The 27557-nt window shown below is 37.4% G+C and overlaps 1 protein-coding gene across 7 annotated transcripts in view; it reads right to left on the bottom strand.

Moving 5' to 3' along the window:
* Positions 1–1040: 1040 nt before the first annotated feature.
* LOC106136494 (serine/threonine-protein kinase minibrain) overlaps positions 1041–27557 on the bottom strand; it is a 148105-nt gene continuing 121588 nt past the window's right edge. For 4 of the 7 annotated variants that reach the window (XM_060948111.1, XM_013337059.2, XM_060948110.1 and 1 more), the window contains 9 exons: positions 15741–15929; positions 15304–15451; positions 13499–13672; positions 12698–12810; positions 9743–9952; positions 9028–9122; positions 8348–8477; positions 7214–7340; positions 1041–4177 (listed from right to left, as the gene is read on the bottom strand). In XM_060948111.1, the coding sequence (XP_060804094.1) occupies positions 4035–4177; positions 7214–7340; positions 8348–8477; positions 9028–9122; positions 9743–9952; positions 12698–12810; positions 13499–13672; positions 15304–15451; positions 15741–15929 (1329 nt within the window). In that variant the 3' untranslated portion in view covers positions 1041–4034. Of the gene's footprint in view, positions 4178–5509; positions 5595–7213; positions 7341–8347; positions 8478–9027; positions 9123–9742; positions 9953–12697; positions 12811–13498; positions 13673–15303; positions 15452–15740; positions 15930–27557 lie in introns of all 7 variants that reach the window. The other 3 variants (XR_009657168.1, XR_001228657.2, XM_013337061.2) reach the window with 3 other exon arrangements.

Consider the following 27557-nt stretch of genomic DNA (forward strand, 5'->3'; position numbering starts at 1 on the left):
TAGGTACCTACCTATCTACTTTTCTCCCTATGAGTTTTCTTCTGTCAACTTGCTGTCACTGTCAGTCTGACGGTCTTTGTTTTTTAAGGCTTCTAAATCGCTATGGATATAGAATATTTAGGGCCTACAAAATAAAGGTTTATCTTGCTTCATCGTCTTACCAAGTTTTCTCTTTTGCGCTTGCACGTTCTCTCTACGACACGGAAAGTGTATAATATTCTATTCGACTTGGAATCCTCATATGACTGGGATCGAGAAATAGGAAAATAAGTTTATTCCGACCTACTACCATGTTCATAGTGATAATTTGCACGACTGTTACCCTTAATGCATCGTGGTAAAAGCTGCACTAGATGGATGTGACTATTCCCTTTGTATGCGACAATTTAAAAATCATATTTCAATTCCCGGATAGTACATAAAGGTCGCGCCATCTCTTATCGAAAACACAGAGCTATTTCCAGACGCACGAGTGCACAAATACATATATAAATAAAATCACGCCCTTTTCACGGAGGGGTACTACATCTTTCCGCTTGCCACGATCCCTGCATACTTCCTTCGCTTCATCCACATTCATAACTCTCTTCATGCAAGTTCGGCGGTTTTGGGCACTCTTGGCCAAATACAGTAAAGTATACAGCAGACAGTATCGCCATCTAGGTAGCTAGGTTAATAGTATCAGAATTACGACAGTAACTTCGATTTTCATTGAAATTCGCGAATAGTGTCGCCACTTGCTCCGAGATCTTCTCCATGGTTTTCTGCAATATTCGGTACAGTTCGCTAGATGGCTCTCGAGTGCGAATACAAGTAAAAAGAGGGACTGTTCTAGTATAAATGGCTGAAAAGTTTGCTTAGCGAATGAGTTCGCTCTTGATATGGACATCGAATAGTATTTAAAAATAATAGAACGAAGATATGTTTCAACTTTCCATTGAGTCATTCTTGTGCAGTGTTCGGGCACAGCAAACAAAGTTATGAGCCTTAATGTGGTAACAACAGCTAAGGGGATAAAATTAAAGAAATAAAATTACGTGTCATTGCTATAGTTTATTGATTTAAAATACAAAACTTAGTGACATAAAGCTCTATCCTTTTATTGTTACAGTGCCTGCGAACTGACAATCCGATAGGAAATAAAGTTATATCGCGCACATGCCCATCCCTTCCTCTTCACTTATTACATCCTGTCACAGTATAAATAAATAAGTATAGTGTATACTGGTGGACGTCGAATGAGCTGTCTGGCTGTTCGTTAGAATTTTGTCAACTATGGCCCGAATAATTTTTGTAGTGGTTGAATTAACTAGACCCCGCCAAATACCAAAAAAATGGTTATAATACTTTATTACGCCATTTTGAAATTAAGCAGAAAAAACTTTACACTCTTGGTATGACATGGGTAAATTGGCTATATCTAACTACAAATTGTCTTTAAAAAAATTATTTACATAATATACAAAATGGTATCTGATTATTATTTTTAAACATTCTTTTTTACAATGACATTTTGGTATAGAAATGCTATATACTTACACATATTTCTGCCTTAACTTTTTACATTTCCTTATTATTTCTTGTTTTTAGTTACATTTCACAAAAGGATCAAGGATCTAACTTGCAATAGTCAATACAAGAAATAAATGGAGGGGAAATAAAACTTAATTAAAAAAAAAACTACGCCTGAATAACAAAACCATTTTTTATATAATCTTTGCTATAGCACTAGACAGACAATTCGACGTCCACCTTTCATGCTCCAGCGCACATAGCTAGGGCCACCTTGAGTAATTGTTTCATTATCAACTATTCAAATAGGTTGGTGTTTTATTTGTGTTTATTATCACTCAATCTCCCAAACTGTTTACAATAATAGTGAGCAGCAGATTCCCATCAATGTCACAAAACAAAATCAAATCAGAACAAAAAATTAAATATTCTCAAAATAAAAATATATAATATATAATTGCAATGTCTTTTCATCAATATAATACAAAAGCAGTTTTGTATTCACTTGGAAATCTGCACTATTTTGATACAATTTCTTTTATTGCTTTAAGATAAAATAAACACGATTCCCATACCTATGTATTTTCTTATACTCTTTCTAACAATCCTATAATCTCATGAAGCAGAAAAGTATTATAGTATAAATATTATACAGTTATTTGAAAATTTATAGTACATAACAGCAAGATTAGAAATAGTTTCAAATCTACAATGAAACGGTTTAAACTATTACAGCACTATATATGAAATAAAACTTGAGAAATACTTTAATGCTTCATGTAACACAAATCGCCAGTACCATACAAACATTTTAGGATAACTAAATTAATAGTGGTTTTTTTTTCCATTTTTATATAATAAAATCAGCAACGTTATGCAGTCAGTATATTATCTGCTTTTGGTTGCGTCGTATCGTCGCCCGCGCAGATTCGGGCGAGTCTCAGTCAATAATTAACTAAAAACAATTCTAAATTATTATATTTCGCTAATAACCCGCTCGAATCAACGCGACCGAATCCCGGGCTCGGCACTCACGAAACATTACGATCACATAAAATAACACTAGCAAGTATGCTGTTAAAGTTTATTTTTTTACACATGTATAATATACTGTCATCTGCCGAGAACTTACGTTATTTATCAATCATTTTTCCCGACCATATTTTGATGACGCTCATACGATTTTTACCGCTTGCACATTGGCTGTATAAGCCTTTTTAAAAGCCGCATAAAAGCGATCAAACAAAATAAAGAACAAAAATGAGGCATGAGTGCCGAGCCTTCTTCATAAAAATTTCCGGCACAATAAGGCAGTGTTCAGTTAATGCTATACAAAATATCTCCGATACAAAGTTTCGTCCAGTCTGTTGCAATGAGGTTTCTCTATTGTAGATTCAAATCCAAAAAGGTTGAACAAGTCAGTTATTCAAATTTATTAACTTCTATCTGAAATACCCAAAAATTTTTATATATGATTCAACATTCTCGTAACCTACAAGTACATTTTGTGTTTTTTTTTTTATAGAATTACCTATACACTATTCTGTTTTACACGTGTGAATAATCCAACGGGTCAAATAAACCTATACACATGATTCAATATGGTACTTCAGACGCGAGTCACAAGTACGGCGGTGAGACAGATAATTTTACATATAATACAATTCTGAAAGGCGAGGAGTATCAAATTATATTCGGACATTAAATTGAAACAAATCAGTCAAATAATTATCTCCACTGTCAAACTGTTTGTGCATTAAAAAACATACTTAAATCTATTTTGTTTTGTTTGTGTAAAAACAAATTGTCATTGGCCCTTTGAATTTCAGTCATCAGTTGCCGACACTTTTAAAAATATAAAGCTTGCGATAATAAAAACTGAATGAAAGCCTAACTAGCATAGATCGAACTAAACACTAGATTATCCAGTTTAAATTGCAGTCTGTCCATTAGTAGTCAGTTTTCCTAATATATATACAATATTTATTTTCTACCATATTGCGTTCTTGATATGCATTGCGTAACAATAAAAAAACCTAGCTTTCATGCCCTTTATGCATCCGGATTGGTGATAAGACTCGTATGCAGTCATCGGGATCATTCTCTAAGTACTGTCGATCGAAGCGGTTAAGTTCAAATAATACATGTTACAAAGTAACAAATCGTCCTCATAGTATTTTTACAGTCAGACTTATCGCATTAAATAAAAATAGTATTATAAATATTGGATTCAGTTCGAGTCCTGCCACAGATCGCGCTAGAGTCCCAGTCCACCGAGGGTCTTTGAGTCTCCACTAGTCTACTTCACTTTTAAACATAGAGCGTTTGTTTTATACTTACACTAGTGTCTTCGGCGTCACGACAAAACATCACACGAATTGACTAAACACTTCAGTCGGTAGTCACACACACAACACGTTTGAGCACTGTCCCCACACTGTCCCCGCACTGTCCCCGCACTGTCCCCGCACTGTCCCGCGCTGTCCCCGCACTGTCCCCGCACTGCGCCCGCACTGCCCGCACTAGTGTATGGCGACGGGGCTGTGCGCGAGCGGGCAGACGGCGGGCTGCGGCAGCAGGTCGTCGTCGCGGCGCGCCGCCTCCACCTCCATGCGCTCGCTGGCGCCCCACAGGCGGCCCACGGGCGCGGCGCCGCCACCCACTGCTGGGGAAATATACATTATTTTAAAAAAAAGAGAAGACTTTAACAACATCTTCTAAGGTCTACAAAAATCGACTGGATATATGTTTGTCCATTTGCAAAGAAAATAATCAGACATGAACTAAATTTCATGTTTAACAGTTACAGTTTTATCTCAATGTTTATTATGAATCCTAGTCGATAAACTAATTTTAAGAAAAAATAATTTTAATAATATAAATAGCGATTTCTGTAGACCGTGTGTATATAATTTCATCACTACAAACTACTACGGGGTTAATATACTCATTAAAATATAACCTAATTAATCAAATGGATTGTAAGCAATTTGTGATATAACAAATATTAGTGTTGTTATTGAAAGCGTTTTAAATGGAAGATGAAAATGAAATGTGAACCATGAAATTAATCTTAACAAATAAATTGCTTGAATCGTTTTTAAAAAAAAACGCATAGCTTATCATGAAAACAAAACCGTAAACAAAATCTTGAAAACTTATAATCTGCAACTCTTCATGATTAATAATTGAAATAAAAAGAAAATATTAGAAACTTTACTAAGAACCTTTTTTTTGCATCAGCCACCATAGATTATTATGAATAAAGTGGAATTTCCAAAAAAAGAAACATATGTAATAATAAACAGAAAAAAAACTAGGCTATTCATGTTTTATAGACAAAATTACAGCTGGGTATCAATCAAAATAATTTATTATATTTTTCTCTTACTGCAGTAGGCATTTTTTTTGTAATTATTTCTACTTTTCATCAGGAAATATATAAGTGGGAGCTGCAGATTTTTTTTACACAATAAGAACACATGCAACAACGGAACATGCGGCAGACTTGGCATTCATCAACATCAAAAGGGTTTCAATACTAAGGGTTGCCACCTTTCTTTGAGTAGTTAAAAAAAAATAATATATTTGTCTATTTATTTAATGTCTACACACATACAAAAATATTTATATAAATTTAAATAGAACAAAAACACTAATATAAAGAACAAGAAATCTGTAAAATTTTCATTTTAAAAATAGGCATAATAAATTAAACCAGGATAATTTAACCGAGTAGTTCAATCAATGTAAAACCAAATAGATTTTTAATTATCAACTTTTAATTGGTTATTTAATGTGCCCTATTAAAACTACCACGTGTTCATACCCTTTATAATTTTGGTTATATGAACGTCATGTATCTTTATAGACAAGTATATGTACACAAAATATTTTCCATTTTTTGACCAACAATTAATTACACTATAGAATATTTAAAGTAGGGTGGCAAACCTCGGCGGCCCCTACAGGGTTGTGTTCACAAACATGTCCCGACCTGTCTTAGTCCGGCCCGAGCCGGCGTTAGTGTCTCGAGGCGGGCGCCCCGGACCGCTCTAGTCATCGCGGGTCCGACGGACCATCTGTCGCGAGACAACGCTGTTATACATCTATGTTAGACAATGGTCATGCGCAAAACGTGGTCACTTCGAAAAATAATAGGAAAAAAAAAACACAAAAATTTTTTTTTTTTTAATAATTTTGCACAACAAAAAATACGAAATATTTCCCAAAAACACGAAATATTATGTTCATAATAACTAAATTCATAAAATTATTATTTATTAATTAATTAAGCAATATCTGTAGACCGTTTTGCGAAGCGCACGTTTTGTACTTAACACTTTGGAAAATGTGTGTGAAAGTTATACGAGATTGACATGGTACAGTTGTTCTTGTGTGGTTTCGACAATTGAAACTATTACAATGTACTGAATTTTCAACTAACCAACCCCTTTACGGCGTTGGTTTAAAAAGGCGTCAGATATATCTACCTCAGACTATATTATATACATACAGTCAAGTCTATATCTCTGATAGACTGACTTATATATATATACACATATATGTCAGTTCACTGACAGGCCATGTTCAACTGTTAGGCTTTATGATAGAATTGTGATTTAAATAGTGACAGGTTCCTAGTCCATCGCCTATAAGAATAATCCCAAATTTACAAACCAGTCGCCTTTTACGACAACCATGGAAAAAAGATGGAGTGGTCCTTTTCTATTTAATATCGGCGCCGGGAACCACACGGCACATAATTCTTAAAGGCAATATTTCCAATATGTCTCAACCACACAATTATGACGAACGGACAACTTTCACATGCTAATTAGAACAAGGGTCGAGTTGAGCACAGATGTTAATCAAGTTAATGGCGAAGCGACAGCGTAGAAGATGAGGTAAGCCGACATGATTATACACTAAAATGATTCGATTTACAAAATAGAAAATCATTTCCAAAGTGATTAAATTTACATTTGCACAATATATTTTACAATTTTTTTTCTACAAGTTGCTTATTTAGACTTTATGATCATTCTACACAGATGATAATGTAGTTGTCACAGTGACCTGACCGACTGATGAAAATTTTCCACATCGTTTTTACACTTGAAAACGAACAGCTGAGATGGAAAATATCATCGGAAAATCACGAATGAATTAAAAAAATAAAGTGAGCCAAATTCAAAAATTCATGAAAATGTCAAGGGGTCATTTAATACTGGTATTCAAATTGACGTCACTATCTTTCTCTCTCATCTTTACGTGAGTTTCAGTTGCCCTTTGCCATTATGCTTCAGGGCCTTGGGTCCGCTCACTTCTACGTCAGTTGAGATTCTCCCTACTCAGACTGTATTCTAGAAGAGAATATTGTTCTTCTTCCCCCTGACGTTAATCCTGGTTACATTTTCACCTCTCTGGATGTGGAGCCCGGGGTGCGCCTTTTGTTATAGATAAAGTTAGAAAAAAATACTGTAAGTTTGTCTAGTATCTTTTCGTGTCACCAAAAACACCACTAAGACCAAAATGGAATGAACCTTAGTTTCTACCATGTTGAAATCAATCAACAGCCCCATCTTTAACTGGAGCATACATACATAAACATACAATCAGATCTTTATCACTAACGGGGTAGACAGAGCCTACAATCTCGCAAAGTGAGCGACGTAATAACGCCGTGCAGATAACTAACCATGAGAATGTTGCTGTTGGGTGTTGGTGCTCTCGTCCGCTGTGCGCTTGAAGAAGTTGTGCTGTAGCGCGTAGTACGGCGTCACACGCTTCTTCGGGTCGTACTCGAGCATGCGCATGATCAGGTCCTGTAACGGCATTTAGAATACTATATAAATTACTGCATAAATAAGGTGCATGAATGCATGAAGCTTTAAGAGAAAGGAATGAAAGTGAACGTAAGTAAAATTAAAACACTGGTTTTTGAAATGTAGAAAGAAATGACAGCATGTAATATTTTGATTGGAGGAGAAAAAGTTGAGCAAGTGAAAGAGTTTGTATATCTAGGATCAAAGTTTACATAAGATGGCAAGTGTGATAGTGATATTGAAAGGAGAGTGAACGCGGGGAACATGGTGAATGGAGCTTTGCATGCCTTTATGAGCAGTCAGAAACTATCCAAAAAGGCTCGACTGGCTGTGCACAGGGGCGTGTTGGTCCCGACATTAATGTATGGGAGTGAAAGTTGGGTATGGCAAAAGAAGCATGAAAGCAGAATAAATGCAGTGGAAATGAGAGCGTTAAGGAGTATGATCGGTGTGAAATTGAGTGACCGGATAAGGAACAGCGTGATAAGGGAATGTTGTGATGTGAAAGAAGATGTAGTTACAGGAATAGAAAAGGGTATGTTGAGATGGTTCGGTCATGTGGAGAGGATGAATGAAAACAGGTTGACTAAGCAGATATACAAGGAGAGTGTGGAGGGAAAGGTCGGGGTGGGAAGACCTAGACGAACGTATCTTGATCAAATTAAGGACGTCCTGGTAAAGGGTCAGGTCAAAAGTACCCGAAACCGCTGAGCTTGCATGAAGAGAGTTATGAATGTGGATGAAGCGAAGGTAGTATGCAGAGATCGTGGCAAGTTGAAAGAGGTAGTCTTTGCCTACCCCTCAGGGAAAGAGGCGTGATTTTATGTATGTATGTATGTAAATAAGGTTAGAAGATTATCAGGTTAATATGAATTGTTTTCTTTCATTATTTTACAATGTAGGACGTCATCTTGTATTGACCATGCATCATCTTGTATAGCACTAAAGTATTTGTTGATTGGATTCTGCAACGCACATAGGTCATAGGATATAATATAAGGGCATACCTTGAACTTGAGGTAGTCGGAGACGGAGTGTCCGGGCTCCCCGCGGCGGCGCGCGGCCGGCCCGCCGCCCTCCACGCCCAGGATGTCGTGCAGCCGCCGCGAGCCCGCCACGCGGTACTTGCGGGCCACGCTGGGGGGGGGACAAATAGCTTCATCAGTATCTTAGTGGCTTCGTGTGGTGGCCGGAATAGAATACAACCACTCGATATCTCTCCATGGATGTCATAAAGGGAGACTATAGAAAAGGTTTACAAACTTGGGATTCTTTTTTTTTAGGCGACAGGCTAGCAACCTGTCACTATTCGAATCTTTTCCAGACTGTTGACTCTGTCTACCGTGCAAGGAATATAGACATGACCATATGTATGTATGTACGGTCTCCGTTCGGTAGCGGGTATGTATGTATGTATGTATGATGTCGTAAAGGGAGACTATAGAAAGGGCTTACAAACTTGGGATTCTTCTAGTAGGCAATGGGTTAATAACCTGTCACTATTTGAATCTCAATTCTTACATAAAGCCATACAGTATTATTTGTATAAACCAAACATTTTGGTATACACCTTAATTATTTTAACGGAGGCTCTGAGAAACTGTTTCTCGCTATCTCAATACATACATATTCAAAGAAAAATTGCAAACTCCATAAAATATTAGAATAAAAAAATTGAGAAACTCACACTCCATCTTTCCCCGTATTATTCACTTTCTTAAGCACGTAACCTCCGCCCTCTGACGCTGGTAGTTTGTCGAAGAACTTTCTGGTTTTGTGAGCCTGTAAGAAGAAAAATAAACATGTTATTGGTTTACTCAAGTTCCGATAGATCTAAAGAATCGAGGAGGTGGGACATATTCAGAGAGAGTTTTATCTGACTGAACTGCTTCTGGTCACAGGCTCTCTCCCAGATGTCTCTCAAGGAAAGATATAGGCAGGACAACGAAAAGAAGATAACCATTCAAATACTCAACGACTCATATTTGCAGTGTCGAGTATCCTTCAACGCCAAGTATCCGCCAAGATAATCTACTGCACATCCATACTATTAGAAAAATTCCCTCACCTGGTCCAGTAAATGGTCAGGCGGCATTCCCAGGACTTCGACGATCTTGTTCATCTGGTTCCGCTCGTTAGAACGACTGAATAGTGACTAACCTGTGTGCATCTCCACCAGTAAATAGCCAAGCGACCATATCTCTTAGGTTCTCCTGGTCTGAAGGATCTAGGAGGTCGGAATGGAATCGCTTCGTGATATTAATCTGACTACCCACCTACCCACTGCTGGACTTTACGGAATCTGGATCTCTCCCCAAAAAGGACACAGCCGAAACAAACGCCAAGAGAAATAAAAAGAAATATAACATGTTCCCTTCACTCCAAATCCAAAATCCTCTCACCTGGTCCAGTAAATGGTCAGGCGGCATTCCCAGGACTTCGACGATCTTGTTCATCTGGTCCTGCTCGTTAGAACCGCTGAACAGTGGTTCCCCCGTGTGCATCTCCACCAGTATGCAGCCGAGCGACCACATGTCTATTGCCAGGTCGTACGGAATGCCCAGGAGCACTTCTGGTGAGCGGTAAAACCTTGACTGTATGTATTGGTATATCTGTAATGATAATGTTAGATAAATCGTTAATTTTTTTTGTTAAATTCAACGCTGATACTAGTAAATAGAATCTGTCTAAGGAATAGTTCGAGGCTAAGAAGTTTTTTTTTTATTTGTAATATGTTTTGCCAACAAACGATACATTTGTAAATTAGCGCGAAATATTGGCGAAATTGAATATACAGTCAATTTCAGAGAAATATAACACCCAGTACATACGACCCAATCAAGTTTCTCTGTCGTAATTAATCATAAAACCTTACAGGAAAGGCGAGAAGTAAAAACAGCATTATCATAAACACATAACAACATGTAAATTTCTATGATTTTATCGCGCAAAAATTACGCCAATTAAAAGGCAATCATTCAACACATGTTGATGACACGATAACCTCTTGCTAATTGGTGATCGTACGAGCAAAATGGCGCCAAGCATGGGCTAGGGATGTTAGTTTCTTGATAATTTCAGGGTCACGTACGGAATCTAAACTTTGCGCATAATACGCAGCGCGAGCGACCTACGTGTGGTTTGACTTTTACATATATATTTTTAAATGATGGAACAGCAAACTAAGATTACTACTGTACACGCAAAATTCCAGGAATTAGCATCCGCGAAAATCTCGACCATCTGGCAACCCTATCTGGATCAATGGATTTTATCTTTCTTCTGCTGTCATTAATACCGCCGGCTCGGATAAATAATTGTTATATTATTGTAATAACAAAATATTAAGACGCAGTTGGTGATAACCTTTCTCCGGAGAATACTGTGAATCACACGCCCTCTGGCTGACAGATAATATATTTCTTTAACTAGTGTCATTTGTGTGAATGTTATTAAATTCAATGAATAATGATTATAGTATTCTAAATAATCTAAACATACATACATACATATGGTCACGTCTATATCCCTTGTGGGCTAGACAGAGCCAACAGTCTTGAAAAGACTGATGGGCCACGCTCAGCTATTTGGCTTAGTGATAGAATTGAGATTCAAATAGTGACAGGTTGCTAGCCCATCGCCTAAAAAAGAATTCCAAGTTTGTAAGCCTATCCCTTAGTCGCCTTTTACGACATCCATGGGAAAGAGATGGAGTGGTCCTATTCTTTTTTGTATTGGTGCCGGGAACCACACACAAATAATCTAAATAAACTCAAAATGGTATGTCTGCAAAAATACAACCCACAATAGTAAAAACTATTAAATGATTAATCAAAATTGTAAACAATCTATTCAAATGACAAAGTACAACTGATTTTTAACATTGGCGTTGCATCATCGTTCGAGTCGCTCGTTGACCACGGATCATTGTAACATGATTGGAAACGTCCGAGATAAAATAAAGGTACTATGTAAAGTGCGCGTTTAATATCTGTATGTATTTGTAAATGACAAAGTATAGCCGGAATTATTGGACATAATTATATAGATAAAACTCTTTATTGCACCATAAGAGTAAAACATAAAAAAAACAGCACAAAACAGACAGAGATGGTACAAAGGCGGACTCATCGCTAATGCAATCTCTTCCCGTCAACCTTTGGGTGGCAGGAAACCAAGGACGTAAGAAACCGATTTTTGTTTGTTTGTTTGTAATATTCTTTATTGCATACAAATTTATTTACTTTTTTTGTTATTTCTTTAAATTGATCTAAATCTACACTTTAAACAATGTATTTATATTAAAGAGAACGGCAAGGTGCTTATTTGCTAAAACTCATTGTATAATTGTGACGGCAATAATTATAACAAAAGCTGTTTGTTTATACAGAAATCGCAAGTTGTGACGTTGGTCACGAGGTCAGGGGTCATAGACGTCATATTAAACTCAATATGACGTCCGTTTATGTAAATAACAAGCGTTTGACTAAAACCAGTTATTAAAAATATATATATATTTATATGTTATATCATAGTGATTATGTAAACTCAATATTTCATTGTACCAGACGTTGAAAACATTTTATGAGTTTCATTTTAATGATAATGTTGTTAACTGGATTTTTTTTTATTGTTGTAATAAATTGTTTTTATTCTGAAAATGTTTTAAAGTAAGTTATGAAGGAGCAAGGTTATACATACATATACATATAAAACATACATAGAAAAAATGGTGTTTTATATAGGTTATCATATGATTATGATACATACATCACGAATTCATTACTTCAAAAAAAAAGATTCTGTTCATATCTTGTCATAATTTGTTATATGTCTGATAACTGATATCTTGAAAAATTTTTAACGGGTGGAAAAATAAATATACAACCATTTTTTAATCAATGTTATATCACCCAAATAATGGTTCATGTACACAGAAATTTTGAAAATATATTTATTTATTTTTAATATATATATATTTACATATTTATGTATCAAGGATTTTTGACTAAGGAGAAACTAAAGATAATGTTTTATGTATAAAGGACACCGTTTGCAATTTAAAAGAATAATAAACTTTTTATAGACAATATCAGAATCTCAAGTCTATCATTAAGCCAAACAGCTGAACGTGGCCTCTTTCCGAGGCTGTTGGCTCTATCCAACCCCCAAGGGATATAGACGTGATTATATGTATGTAAACTTATATAAAATTGTAAATAAATAATGTGTCGACTTCAAATTCAAAGTCAAATTTCAGATTTGTCGCCAGCGGTAGAAGAACGTCTGCTATTTTGAAGCGTTAATATTAATCTATGATTAAATAAAACACAAAATGCTCTCATAAAACTACTTACCCTTTGACCTAGTTGACATGAACTGCCGAAGTCCACTATTTTAATGGCCGACCTTTTCGGATTGCATAGTAAAATATTCTCAGGCTTAAGATCACAGTGAATTATATTAAGTTCTGAAAAAGAAAGAAAAATATAGTTTAGTTTTTAGTACACTCCAAAGAAGGGCTTATTTATGTGAAGTTTTTTTTTTTCAAACTTAACGTTTAAGTAATCTGGTTATAGAAGCAAACAAGAGTAAGTATTTAGAACATTAACACATTTAAATATATAAAAGAAGAAAGTGAATGACTGACTGACGTATCAGCGCACAGCCCAAACCGCTAGGTCTAGACCTAGACCAAATTATGTGCTCTATAGGGTATACTAAACGTGGCCTATCGGTCTTTCAAGACTGATGGCTATGTCAACCCCGCAGGGGATATAGACGTGATTATATGTATGTATGTATCCTGAAATTGTCGTGGCAACGGGAATTATGGTGATTGTTTGTTTTACGCGGACGGAGCCGCGGGCGACCTCTAATATATACATAAAATCACGTCTCATTCCCGGAGGCAGAGAGTCTACATTTTTCCACTTGCCACTTCATACTTTCGCTTCATCTACATTCATAACTCTTCTTCTGAATTGTTGGTTTCGGGTAATCTTGACCTAACCTTACGCCAGGAGTCAAGGACGTCCAGTACGTCCATCTATTCAGTCATATTCCCTCTCTATTTTCAAAGTAAACTAAACTGGCCACTGCCGCAAAAAAAAAAATCCGCTCCAACGTCCCCAGAAGACACTCGCCCCCACACTCACCAGGTTGACTAAGGAACAGCAGCGCCGTGCACAGCTGCTGGGCGAACTTCCTCGTGAGGTTCAGCGACACGCCCCTGAAGTTGGTGTTCCTCAGCAGGTCGTACAGGTTGTACGAGAGCAGCTCGAACACTAGGCACAGGTGGTTCCGCCACATGAAGTGACGCTTCAGTTTCACTGTCGAACAAAAAATTGATACCAATTGATAAAGATTTTTTACTTTTTTTTTATTATACCCTAGCCGTTACGACAAACTTTGTTTTGCCATATATTGATACCAATTGATAAAGATTTTTAACTTTTTTTTTTATTATACCCTAGCTGTGCCGGCAAACGTTGTTTTGCCATATAAATAATGTTTTCAGTAATTTCTAGGTCAAAAAAAAATGTAAAAGGTGGAAAACACTTATCACTAAGGGGTATGAACGGATTAACGGGTACGCACCGGATATTTAGACATTTCACATGGGCGAAGTCGCGGGTGAGAGCTAGTAAATCATACATTAATCCCAAACAGTACTTTCGACACCTACGAACCTTGTCACGTCATTATACTTGAAATTAATTGTTTGTTTGCATTGGTATTGGGGAAAAGATTCTCCAGTTTCTTGGGTCACTTTGTACTAAGGTGAAGATTACTATTAGATAAACAATTTCATTTTTTAATTTAAAACCCTCTTTTTAATATTTACAAATTCATTGATAAACATGAGCTCACTTATAATAATAAGTACTTAACTCATAAATAGCGCTGTTACGCGCAAAATTATCGCATAACATCGAGCGATATTTATAGAATGCCTAAATATAGGTTCGCTACTAGTTCTAATTTGGTATTTATATACTTTTACGTCATTTATCGTGAAATAACTTTCACGCGTTCTCATTATGTGTAACACGTGCCTATTTTAAGCAAACATTTCTTGGTAAATTTGGGGTGATTCTTGTTAAAATATACTGTACCATTACAATTACTGATTGACAGACTGACTAACATATCACCGCATAGCCTATACCACTGGATCTAGATTTTAAATTTAGCATAAAGGTTTGTGGAACGTCATGTGGTCTAGGGGAGCGATAAGAGAAGATTTTCCGAAATTACCGCGGGAGAGGAAATAAATAGGATTCTATGTGGGTGAAACCGCGAGTGTACTCTAGCTTTTTTTTTGATTTTCCCAAAACCATTCTGTCTATTGACGGTATTTTTTAAATGAATAATTAATAAAATGGTATTTATATATACCGCACAATAAAACAGATTTTTTTTTTATTACTAAAATTTTTCGGTTGGCAAAGAAGATTTTTCAAGATTAGTTATACTGTAAATTTGTGAAGAAAAAGAAGCGTTGATGGATATCTGCTACTTGATAACACAGTTTGAGTTAGCCTCGAAGTGAGTTCGAAACTAGTGTAACGAGAACTTAATTATATAAAATCCTTATATAGATAAACATCCAAGACCTAGGCCAATCAAGAATAGTTCGTTTCTCATTCGAATTTGGGGCTACTATGTCACAGACAAGCGCACTACCGCTGCGCCACAAAGGCCGTCAAATTATAATAAACTAGCGGCCCGCCCGAAATAAATTTATTTCAAAACAAATTTATGCCTATGTCACTTTTGAAGGTCTATTCTATATCTGTGCCAAATTTTATCAAAATCGGACCAGTAGTTTTTGAGTTTATTCCACACAAACATACAAAAATACAAATCTTTCCTCTTTATTATTAGTGTGGATGTGGATAATATTTTTGCCTTGTTCTAGAATATACCATTTGAAACTAAAAAAAAAAATGATTCTTACCTATATAATACTTATTTTCTGCGTCCGCTCTGTTCATCATTTCTAGTAACTTGACTTCTATTTGTGCCTGATTTAGGAAGGGTTTCTTATTCTTAATTATTTTAATCGCTACTTGACATTGCTCCTCGTGGTCATACGCCTTCACAACCTGGAATTGAGAACGTAGTAGTGAGTTGTCGTGATACATGTCTTAAAAGGCGACTTATGGATAAGCTTATTAAGCCTAACAGCTGTACGTGGCCTTCCGGTCTTTTAAGACTGCTGGCTCTGTCTACCCCACAAGAGATACGACGTGACTGTATACATGTACTATGCATGTACTTAGACCAACAAGACCCAATTGCTTATTAAATTGATATATTAACCCAATCGCGTCAATACGTCAGCACAATCCCAATTCGATCTAAATAAAAAAAGTAGGGGGAAACATCACTCACCTGTCCGAAGGATCCTTTGCCGATCGGCGAGGATATCTCGTACCGGTCGAGGAACTTCTCACCCTGCTTGATGATGTAGTCGTGGTTGTCATCGTCGTACCCGTCGTTGTACAGTTTCCTCTCCTTTTTGTGCGACCCATCCTCGCCCAGGTACTGTTGCGCTCTCCGCTTCTTCTTCGCGTAGTACACCTGGGGGGCAATAAGAAATTTTTCTGGTTAAAAAGTGTTGTTTTGGAGTTTTAGATGATAAAATCAATCGTCTAATGCAAATCGTTGATAAGGATGTGGATAAGATTCTAGATCTTGACATGGTATAGACGACATTTTGCACAGCCAACGTCACGAACGTTACCTCAAGTCTTTATCTTTTACAATCATCTCATGAGCCTCTTTTCGCTGGTACATACATACATACATACATAAAATCACCCCTTTTTCCCGGAGGGGTAATCAGAGACTACATCTTTCCACTTGCCACGCTCTATGCATACTTCCTTCGCTTCGTCCACATTCATAACTCTATTCATGCAAGAATTCATAGCAAAATCACAACCACAAGATAATTTAAATTATTGTTTACATCAAGCTGGAGAATCTCAAAAAGACGCAACAGAGACTAAAGATCAAACTATTGATAAAGAAAAGCATCAACTGATGTCCTAATAAACCATCACCTGTATGACATTGAATGCTAGACACAATATAACATGATCCACGATTGCATTGAACGATCTAATAGTCAGTCTGGATACACACATTTTCGATTATAATATTTCTCTTGAGTTGTGGCAGTGAACCCAAGACGTTGATGACACTCGAATGATTCATCGACATGACCACATTCATAGTAAACATTTTAATCCGTATGCAATATTGAATGAAGAAGATTTATAAAACATTCTTGAAATTTCCCATTTGTTGAAATCAGTTGAAAAACACGGCACTATATGATTTTTTTTGTGAGATTTGAAATCGCGTAACAAAACTAGAGCGACATTATAAAATTTATTGGACGGCTATATAAATAAAGAACACCTCATTTTCAACACCGGTTGATTTATTGTTTCCCAGGGTTTTCGTCGGCTTTATATTGAAGCTGGGAACTTCAAAGAGCTAAATGTATCACGTTATTATCGCGTTTGGATGGGTGTTGTGTATTGAATGTGACAAATATAAATACTCTGTCAACGTGCTAGACAATGAAATGTCAAACGCGTCTAGTTTTCCGTTAAAAAGTTTCAATGGAGAAATAAAAATGTTTGTATAACATTAAAGTTATCGTTAATATATCTTAAACGTAAATTCAAGAATGCATTTGATTTGCTAGAGAACTCTATTGCTGTTCTATTTGACACAAATTTGAAGAAAGCATGCTATTGTGACTGTTTTGATAATATTGCGCTATCGTATTGCTTGGCATCATAGGCTAAGAAAGAAGACTTCCACCTTTTCTCTTTTCTAGTTCCATCATTAATGCTTTCTTCGAAAAGGTTTGTAACGTAATCATTAAGAAAGACTTCACAAAACACGAACTTACATCACTTGTTTTAACCGCCAGACAGAGCCTCTTCAGGTTAACACAACAGCCATTGTTTGGACAAAAAAAGTGAACTTCTCATGAGACGAACGCGGAAATTATTAGGCTGACAGACGATGTTACATTGACCCAAATACACGTTTGACATTGATAAACGACTCGGCTCCTCATTACTCTGGTGGTCACATACTTATCATGTAAACATAGTTGGTTAACATTACAATATTGCATTGGCAACATAAGTATACAAGATGTTAGTTAGAATAACTCTTTTCCAAATTAATGAAATATCTTTTAAATCTCAATTCCATCATTAAGCTAAATGGCCGAATCAGTCTTCTCAAGACTGTTGGCTCTGTGGGGTACACAGACAGCAAGGGATATAGACTATTTACGTATGAAATATCAAAAGGTGAAGACAAAACTGAGAGTGTTTATATGGACACTTCACTCAACCCGATAAACAAGAACATGAATGCAACCAACTAAAAGAAGACGCTTCGTAAGGTACTGACGAGAGAGAAATATGGACCTTGTTATGAGTAAACAGTGCGTGTTCTCAAGAAGATCACTAAAAGAAGACGCTTCGTAATGTACTGACGAGCGCGAAATATGGACCTTGTTATGAGTAAACAGTGCGTGTTCTCAAGAAGATCACTAAAAGAAGACGCTTCGTAATGTACTGACGAGCGCGAAATATGGACCTTGTTATGAGTAAACAGTGCGTGTTCTCAAGAAGATCACTAAAAGAAGACGCTTCGTAATGTACTGACGAGCGCGAAATATGGACCTTGTTATGAGTAAACAGTGCGTGTTCTCAAGAAGATCACTAAAAGAAGACGCTTCGTAATGTACTGACGAGCGCGAAATATGGACCTTGTTATGAGTAAACAGTGCGTGTTCTCAAGAAGATCACTAAAAGAAGACGCTTCGTAATGTACTGACGAGCGCGAAATATGGACCTTGTTATGAGTAAACATTGTGCGTGTTCTCAAGAAGATCATAACATGACTATTAATTTGTCTTCCCATATATATTTCGACCTATTAATCCCGTCTCTTCATCATTTGTATCTCAATTCTATCATGAAGCTAACAGCTGAACGTGGCCTATCAGTCTTTCAAGACTGATAGGCTGACTGGATGTGTCTACTCTGCAAGGGACATACACGTGACTATAATGAATGAATTAATGAATTTATCCCATCATCGTTAATAAACTTCACGATGACGAAGGTCATCCATTTCAATTCATTAGATCTACATTCATTCATGTTTTTTAATGTAAACAATCTGCATTCGTCCACGATTTAGATTTAAGAGATCAATATTTGTAATTTGACGTGAAAATGCTACAGTGCAGTTTGTACCGCCGCTTCTTCTACACATGCGCTTTGGAAGCGGTAGTAGTTATAATTGGATTTAAGTGTTATGACGTCAATAAGTGATACCTTGCATCCAATTTTGAAAATAAATCTATTCTTTTCTATTCTTTTGCTTAGTCCACAGTCCGCACAATCAGTTGCACACGCACATATGTAATGACGTGTGTGTAACAATGAAGCGGTTGCTACACTACAGGACACAGTAGACGAACGCGGGAATTCGGGTGACGGACGCTGACCCAAATATGCGGTTGACATTGATCGACGATGGGCCGCCATCGCCGTGTAATAAGGAAAACACAGAGGTACATCCCAATTTTGTGTCCCATTCAATATCACCTGATTGATGATAATCAAGGTGATGGTGATACAAATATCGTTTTGTTAAGAATAAATAAATATATATACGTACGGGACAAATTACACAGATTCAGTTAGCCTTGAAGTTCGAAACTTGTGTTACGAGATACTAACTCAACGATACTATATTTTTAAATAAATACTTAGATAGATAAACGTCCAAGACCCAGACCAATCAGAGAAAGTTCGTTTCTCATCATGCCCTGAGCGGGATTCGAACCCGGGATCTCCGGTGTCACAGACGAGCGTATTACCGCTGCGCCACAGAGGCCATCAAGAATAAGAATAGGAAGTACTATTGTATAATATATAAAAAAAAGTATTAAAGCGTTATGTAATCAAATAACTCCGCTAACTTTGCTTTTTCGCCAAAAAAAAATCCATAATTGGTAGGTCCATAAGTTTACTACGAAAGTGAAAGACCGAAACTATAGTTGGAGCGGTGGGCAACTTTACCCCCAATTCGCGCTTCAAGATACGAAAACATAACAAAAACCATTCGAAAGGTTTTGGTTGAAGTTTTAACGCTGTTCACTCACTGTTTTGTATTGTTCAATTGCCATATGCTTATAATAAAACATTTGAACACGCGGATTGGCCACTAGGAAGTTCATTGCTACGGGTTTTTTTATGTCGCGACTCGCCCAGATACGACTATGACTCACTGGTAGGTATGGCGTGTGAATGTCCTGTATAATGCGTATCGATCTAACGATTAATCAGACTATTGACATTGTCGTATAGAATAGTGTCCTGGATTATTGAAAATTGACAGTATTTGTAGTCATAAGTAATTGTCGTTCAATTCATTTCAGATCCATCTATAATATAATGTGGTAATGTTATTTCTCAGAGTAAACCAAGAGATACGTAGATGATATAATGCTCGTAGGGACAAGACTGACGCGATGACAGGAAGATACAAGACAAACATTATGTGCCGGTTCCCCTATGCCACGAGGGGTAATATGATGTAGATTTATCGAATAATTAAAATAACAAATGTACGCGTGTGTAACAAAAGCATACGTAATGAGGTTATTAGGTTGTTGGTCGGTAATGTCAATGCTGCTGACAGTGCTATTATTGAACGTGATGTAATATTTGACAGGGGAGAAGAAAATTTACACAAACAATTTGTTAACTGTATCCAAGTGCTCGAAAGCGTTACGGGAATAATATCTGGCATTCCTGACAGCCATTACATAACTGAGACGGCATGACAACATAGCACAGCGATAATATTGGCTAGTGCATAGAATTCGCCGCGTGTCGGTGCGGAAATGTCGCATATCGACGCGGCCAAACGATAACCCAAATTTCTGACAGCGACCTACATATTAGAGAGTGTATTTTACAGGCGACCGAGCGCGCCCCGACAACTGCGAGCCTTCGGAAAGATATAAACCTATGTACGCTGTACAGTCCGCATAGCAACCGCCTATTGGCCGATATTGAACGAAATAAGTGTGTGTGTGTAATCACAAAAAGCCCTTACGTGAAAAAAAGCGAGAATTGATTATAAATCTTTATAAACTTCCAGAAATAAAGGATTTCAATTCTGGAGGAGTCCTCAAAACTTCACAACTCAAAGTATCAATCAACAGAACTCTGCTGAAGACTTTGTGAAAGTCCTCCAGAGCCTACTCAGTTAAATCTTTCAACTTTAATGGTCTTACAAATACTGCGAATGTTGGGGAATGGGGACAATGATAAGAACGGGATTAAATCTATTAAAAAAAAAAATTGATCCTAAATTGGCTATGACAGCCGGAATGGATGAAAATAAATTATTGAGAGCACAGAATTGCCAGAAACATTTCTACGTAAACGTACTTCAGATAAACTATTTTGTGTAAAGGTCGGACACCGCCAAATACGTTCGACCTCTTGTTTTCTTCATCCCATATATTCTTCAAATGATTGTGGTGGTTAGCGGTGTGGTGAGTCGGGCCAGTGACCGAGGCACGTGGTCGCGAGATGAGCGCGTCTCCCCCGCCCGGCGCGGCGCGCGGCGGCTGTCATTGATTTTCCCCGTTTCCCCACCCCCACCCCCAAACTCCCTGCCTGCCGTCTCACCCACTTCCAGCGCCCGATAACGAGGTTAACGGGCGACGTGAGCGTCTCCTAAACTTTAATTATACCGGTACACCCGTCGTGCATGTTTAACCCGGCCTCTATTCAACGTTTTGTTTGCAGCACACCTGATAGCGGGACGTGATCCACTGTTCGCTCGTCGGTTAACTGTCTAATGAACGGAGTCGGAGATGGAAACAAGATTTAACAAGAGAACACACACTGGAGGCCGCCCGTGATTCGCGTCACCTTCGTAATATCCCCCCTGCCCCCCCTCATTTGTTGCTGTCTTACCTTTAATCACAATTCAACTAATAAGTGTTCAGGCCTACGGATTAGGCATATTTCTGGAAATTATTAATTCCTTCCTAATAATTGGCATATTATTAAATTGCATTGGGAAAAATTTGGAGGATTGGAAAAATCACCAATAAATCTCAAAATTCCATAAAGTAACATATGTGCTTGTGACATTGTGATCCAGTTTGCGATGTCAGACGTACATTGTACCTAATTACTGTGTTATCTGGACTTCAACTGTTTTTGATGTCTCACAAACAATTAAACATCACATAAGACTTTCAAGTTGAACATCAACCTGTTTATCTGATAGACAATACAGTAACAGCTTTGGAGGGCAGAATATATTTTTTATCGTCATTTCAACCACATTAATAATAATTAGTATATTTTTGTAATAGTGAAAGATACACAACTCAATAAACATCTGCAAAATGGTGTCCTTACAATAGTTATATTTTGAACACGAAAAAAAAATCTCAGCTATCTCTAAAAAAAAAAACCTCTTAATAAATCCAATCAAAAATTTGATCACCAACTCTAAAGTCCAGTTGGTTCTCACATCAAAAACTAACAACACGAGGCAAATCCACATCACGGGGTAACCGCGTGAAATATTGTAAGCAAGCACTATTATATTGTGCGAGTTATTCACCTCAATGTCATTGTGGCTTTGTTATGTTTGATATTCAATAAGCAGTGTATAATATGTTTACGTAATCCGTGTACAACAGTAAAAAAATATATAAACAGCGCATTGAGATCGTTGACTACATTGTTTTAATGCTAGTTTCTTGTATAGAAACAACGTTTGTTGCATGTATTGCATTTATTTTGGATTTAATCAAAATCTTTGGTCGAATAATACATACATGTGATAACGTCTATATCCCTTGCGGGGTAGACTTGGGCCAACGATCTTGAAAAGACTGATAGGCCACGTTTAGCTGTTTGGCTTATAGAATTAGAATTGAAATTCAAATAGTGACAGGTTGCTAGCCCATCGCTTAAAAGACGAATCCCAAGTTTATTGACCTAGCCCATTTTCTTTACGAATCATCCATGGGAAAGAGATGTGGTGGTCCTATTCTTTAGTGCCGGGAACCACACGGCAGTATAATTAATAATGAAGAAATAAATATTTTCAAAAATTTAAATAGAAAAGTGAACAATAATAAAATAATGCATGATAATATACTTAGTCAAATCAGAATTGGAAATGTGTGAACAAGGAAATTATTTAAGTTTAAAAAAATTGTGATTGAGTAAAGGCAATTTTTTATTTTATCTATCCATTATAAAGACATACAGCTGAACGTGGCATTTCGGTCTTTCAAGACTGTTGGCTCTGTCTACTACGCAAGGGCTATAAACGTGATAATACGTATGCATTTATCCTAAACTACGTCTTAAGGTTTTCAATTGTCCAACAAATTGCTGTAGCTTGCTCTTATACACCTTCGAATTAACCCCCAAAATACCAAAACAACGTTGAAAATCAGACGCGCGTCCCGGAGTGATCCCACATTTGTCCTTTTCAACTCAATGCTTATGTCAAAATACATACATACATACATAAAATAACGCCTCTTTCCCGGTGGGGCAGGCAGAGACTACTACTACTTCCTTCGTTTCATCCACATTCATAACTCTCTTCATGCAAGCTCGGCGGTTTCGGGTACTCTTGACCTGACCCTTTGCCAGGACGTCCTTAATTTGATCAAGATACGTTCGTCTAGGTCTTCCCACTCCGACCTTTCCCTCCACACTCTCCTTGTATGCCTATGTCAATCTTGCAATATTTTTTATGCCACTGACCGGACAGATGGGAATATGGGCCACCTGATGCTTTACGCCACAGTGGATATTTATATAAACAAATATACATATAATCACGTCTATATCATTTGTCGTTGTGACAGCGCGGAAAGTCTTTAAAACATTGGAAGGCCACGTTCAGCAGTCTGGTTTAATGATGGAATTGAGATTCAAATAGTGACAGTTTACTTACTGGCTATCGCCCACAAGAAGAATCTCGAGTTTAAAGCCTTTCCCTAAATCGCCTTTTACGACATCCATGGAATCCTTTCTATGGAGCGGTCCTATTATTAAGTTGCGGGAACCACACGTCACATATTTATAGACGGTGGATATTATCGAGCCCGCAAAACCAGCTGCTCTAGTCGACCCTTTGAAGTGAAGGTTTCTAGCGTGTAATAAAAGGCTCGCTGGTGAATGTTGTTATGTATAACCACACCATGTTTTGTTATCCTGATCGAAAAATATGGAGACGAACTATTTAATGTTGATTGTAGCATAAATAAGCCGGCGAAATTAGGTATCATCCTACTAATATTGTAAATGGGAAAGTTTGTATGTCAGGATGTCAGTATGGATGTTTGTTATTCTTTCACGCAAAAACTACTGAACCGATTACGATGAAATTTGGTATGTAGGTAGCTGAAGACCTAGAATAACATATAGGCTACTTTTTATCCCGGATTTCCCGGTGGATTGATAGCATTTCCATGCGGAAGTCGCGGGCGGCCTCTAGTTCCTCATAATAGTGGTCAGGTCCGGTAGCTTCTTCAAGCTTATGAAAAATTGCTCTATTTTCGTAGCTTTGGTTTGAATATAGACAAACAAAAAATTTAATCCAATACTCCCACGTTCTCTGGTGTAGACTTTCTAAATATAGTGTTCCACGTGGGCGGTGGTACGGGACAGTAATTTGCAAACAAGGAAATAACAGGGCGTAATAGACAAAGTCATCGAAAAACACGATGTGTTAGTGAAAAATTATTCCTATACTTAATACAATTGACCCTTGAACTTACAGCGATATCTTACTTAAATAAATTTCTCAAAGTTGCTTTCGAGAACTCTCATAAGTTGAAACCAAAACTTGTTCGTTTGTTAAATTCTCCACTTGTTACAGAGCTTATCACGAGCACTTTAGGGTCATCTATTTTCAGATAAAAGTTCTCAGATAGATTTGAAACCCCAATGTTTTCTTAGTATTTCTAGTTATTTACTCAAATTGATATAGCCTTAGTCTTGTGCCAGTATAAAGAGATTACCTAAATGGGAATTATTAATATTAATATCACAACCCGTTCATTCTTCTTAGTTTGGTCCAAAGGTTCGATATTGGCAGAGAATGCCTTGTGGCATTAAGTCCACCTGTTGTACATTTTACGTGTATAAATTTTAAATAAATAAATAAATAATCTATTACGGATTCTTACTTTATAAATACATAATACATAAATATATACGGGACAAATCACACAGATTGAATTAGCCACGGAGTAAGTCGAGACTTGTGTTACGAGATACCAACTCAACGATACTGTGTTTTATAATAAAAACTTATATAGATAAATATCCAAGACCCAGACCAATCAGAGAATGCTCGTTTCTCATCATGCTCTGGCCGGGATTTGAACCCGGGACATTATGTGACACAGACAAGCGCACCACCTTTGCGCCACAGAGGCCGTTGAAAAGAGACATTATAAGTTTACCGATTCAATATTTTTGTCATCAAATAAGATGAATAATATCATCACTTCTTGATTTGGTGGTTGGATCCCGCAAGGGATATAGACGTGACTATATGTATGTATGCAAAATAATTTCAGGCGTGAGTCAAAGAATTAGCAGATACTCATTGTGAAACCTTTAACCCAGGACTTTTCAATCTTTGAAAGTTTCCCAATCGAGTTCACGAATTATAAAGAAACGTCTTGTTTCCATCATTTCATCCAATCCACGTGGGTTGTCGGAACCTACGCGCATTTTGTCGAAACGGATTTGGCTTAATTAAACTTTACGACAACTTTAACCTTATATAAGTACCTACCTAAACAATCTGTCTAATACTTAATTTTACAAATAAACTTTCCCGTAATGTCTTGCTGCGCCATAAATTTCTGAACTGTACAGGCTTTGAAAAAAGCCGGAAAGGTCAAGAACAAATCCCAGGTGTGATACTTTATGTATGTATTTTTTTGGTTAAAAAATATAAGTAATGTATATGCCGTGTGGATCTCGGTACTTTAGAATTAGATAACTCTCTTTCCCATGATGGTTGTAAAAGGCCACTAAGGGATAGGATAGGACACTTGGGATTCCTCATTTTAGGCGATGGGCTTACAACCTCTCACTATCTTATTACCATCATACTTTCAGTCTTTTTAAGACTGTTGGCTATGTCTTCCCGCGAAATAAATCCATCGTATTCTTGCTATGCCGTTAAAAAAAGCTAACACAAATGCGCGTCCAAATCGGTCCATACCAACACACACCTACCTCATCGGGGGTTTAAAAAACCAAATATACGTACGATCATCAAAACTGGCAAACACAAGTGCACAAGTTGTTACAACACTCGCAACGTCGACGATGCAGTATCAATTAGCGAAGTCTGCGAAGGCGCAAGTTTACATCATTAACACTATAAAAAGACAGTTATTGCGAGAAAATTTGTGCAATCAATTAGGAGTTTTAAGAGGGTGGCGGAGGTGGTGGGGGGAGGGGGTTTGGATGCGTGCGGAGTGCAGCGGCAGCGTCGACGGCAGAGGCACCCCCCGGCCGCGGCGCGCGCATCTGTGTGCATTCGGCATATTTACCCCGATAGTGGGCGGGCGGGTTCAGTGACCCGACCCAATGCAAGGCTCGTACGTAGGCCCGATGCGACGCACACGCGGGTACCATTTCATTAGTGCGACCGCAACGCACACCGGCGCAGGGAGCTAACACTGTGCGTCAAGTGGCCACGCACGCTTTTTTCATCAGCTAGAAATTTGCAGAGTGCATCACCGGTAATACGGCACGTACTGATTTTTTATGTTAAATGAAGTAACAACTAAGATAGGACAAATAACTTCGTCAAAAGTACGAAGAATATTACTACTATTCGCTGCATTCCATGCAATGTCATCATAAAAATCAGACTTAAATGCGAAAAAGTAACGGATTGCCAGCATATCATTTACTTAAATTAATACCCCAAGGTATTATACTCCATCTTTTCTTTTACAGCAAACGGAACGTAGCCAGCTCTTAAATCAGAATCCATCTGTTACAATTCGATGCAAGGCAAGTTCCAGATGCGCTTCAGAATAGTACAGATTTGAGACATATAGGCTTTAGAAAAAGACGGACACGTCATGTCCGCTAAAAATTTACTCAAAAGGAAAAAGCCAACTATGGAATCGCAATTTGTAATGGTAATAAAAGTAATTATATAGGATTTTCAAACGTTCATTCCTTTGAACCGTTGTAGAATCTGCTCTTCTGTTGATATCTTACTCCAGTATGAAAAAAACACAGACTGCAATCAATCAATCTGTATTCAGTATTTTCAGTGGCATGAGTTTGAAAAATATGATATTTTCCGACTCCACATTTTACATGGCAGATCTATCGCTTTATAAGTCTATGCTCTGAGCCAAAATATAAACAGCGGAGTTTGGGCCGAACAGTGGCATATCGATCTCGCGTCTATTTTCAATTCCAGTCCAGTCTAGATAAACGATTTAATATTTATAAGGACTAAAACTGACCGTGATCAATACCTGACAACGTTTGAGTGGCTCAATGAACGCATAAAGTTATGATTACCAAGCTGATAATGGTTCACATTATACAAATAATCATTAAAATAAAAAATAAAAAAGTGAGAAAAAGCCCAAACTGGCAACCCTACATGAAATAGCCGAGTATTTAGACATGTAAAACGCACAACGTCATAATTAAAGCGGTGCATTCATAAATCCAGCGGCTAGACAGACACATTGGGGGTGCATGAGGCAAGGTATACTTATGCTAACCGCACTTGCAGTCGGCAAATCGTCGGATGCAATGCCATAACCTACCCCAAGCGTTCCCCTCGTTGGGGCAGGTCGGGGCCGCTTTGATCGGACATTTCCATAATATCCGCGCTGTTATTCATTAATAAACGGAATGCACCAAGATACCGATGTTTACGTTACATTGCATATTCATCGAAAGTGAAATTGATAATAACAATAACAATGTGCGCGCCGCCGTTGATAAGTAATATAACAACGTGTTATTACTCAATCGCTGATTCGTCATGTTACATACATATACATACAAATGGTCACGTCTTTATGCCTTGTGGGGTAGACAG

This window comes from Amyelois transitella, chromosome 15 (assembly GCF_032362555.1).
Source record: "Amyelois transitella isolate CPQ chromosome 15, ilAmyTran1.1, whole genome shotgun sequence".
In the NCBI taxonomy this organism is placed as follows: Eukaryota; Metazoa; Arthropoda; class Insecta; order Lepidoptera; family Pyralidae; genus Amyelois; species Amyelois transitella.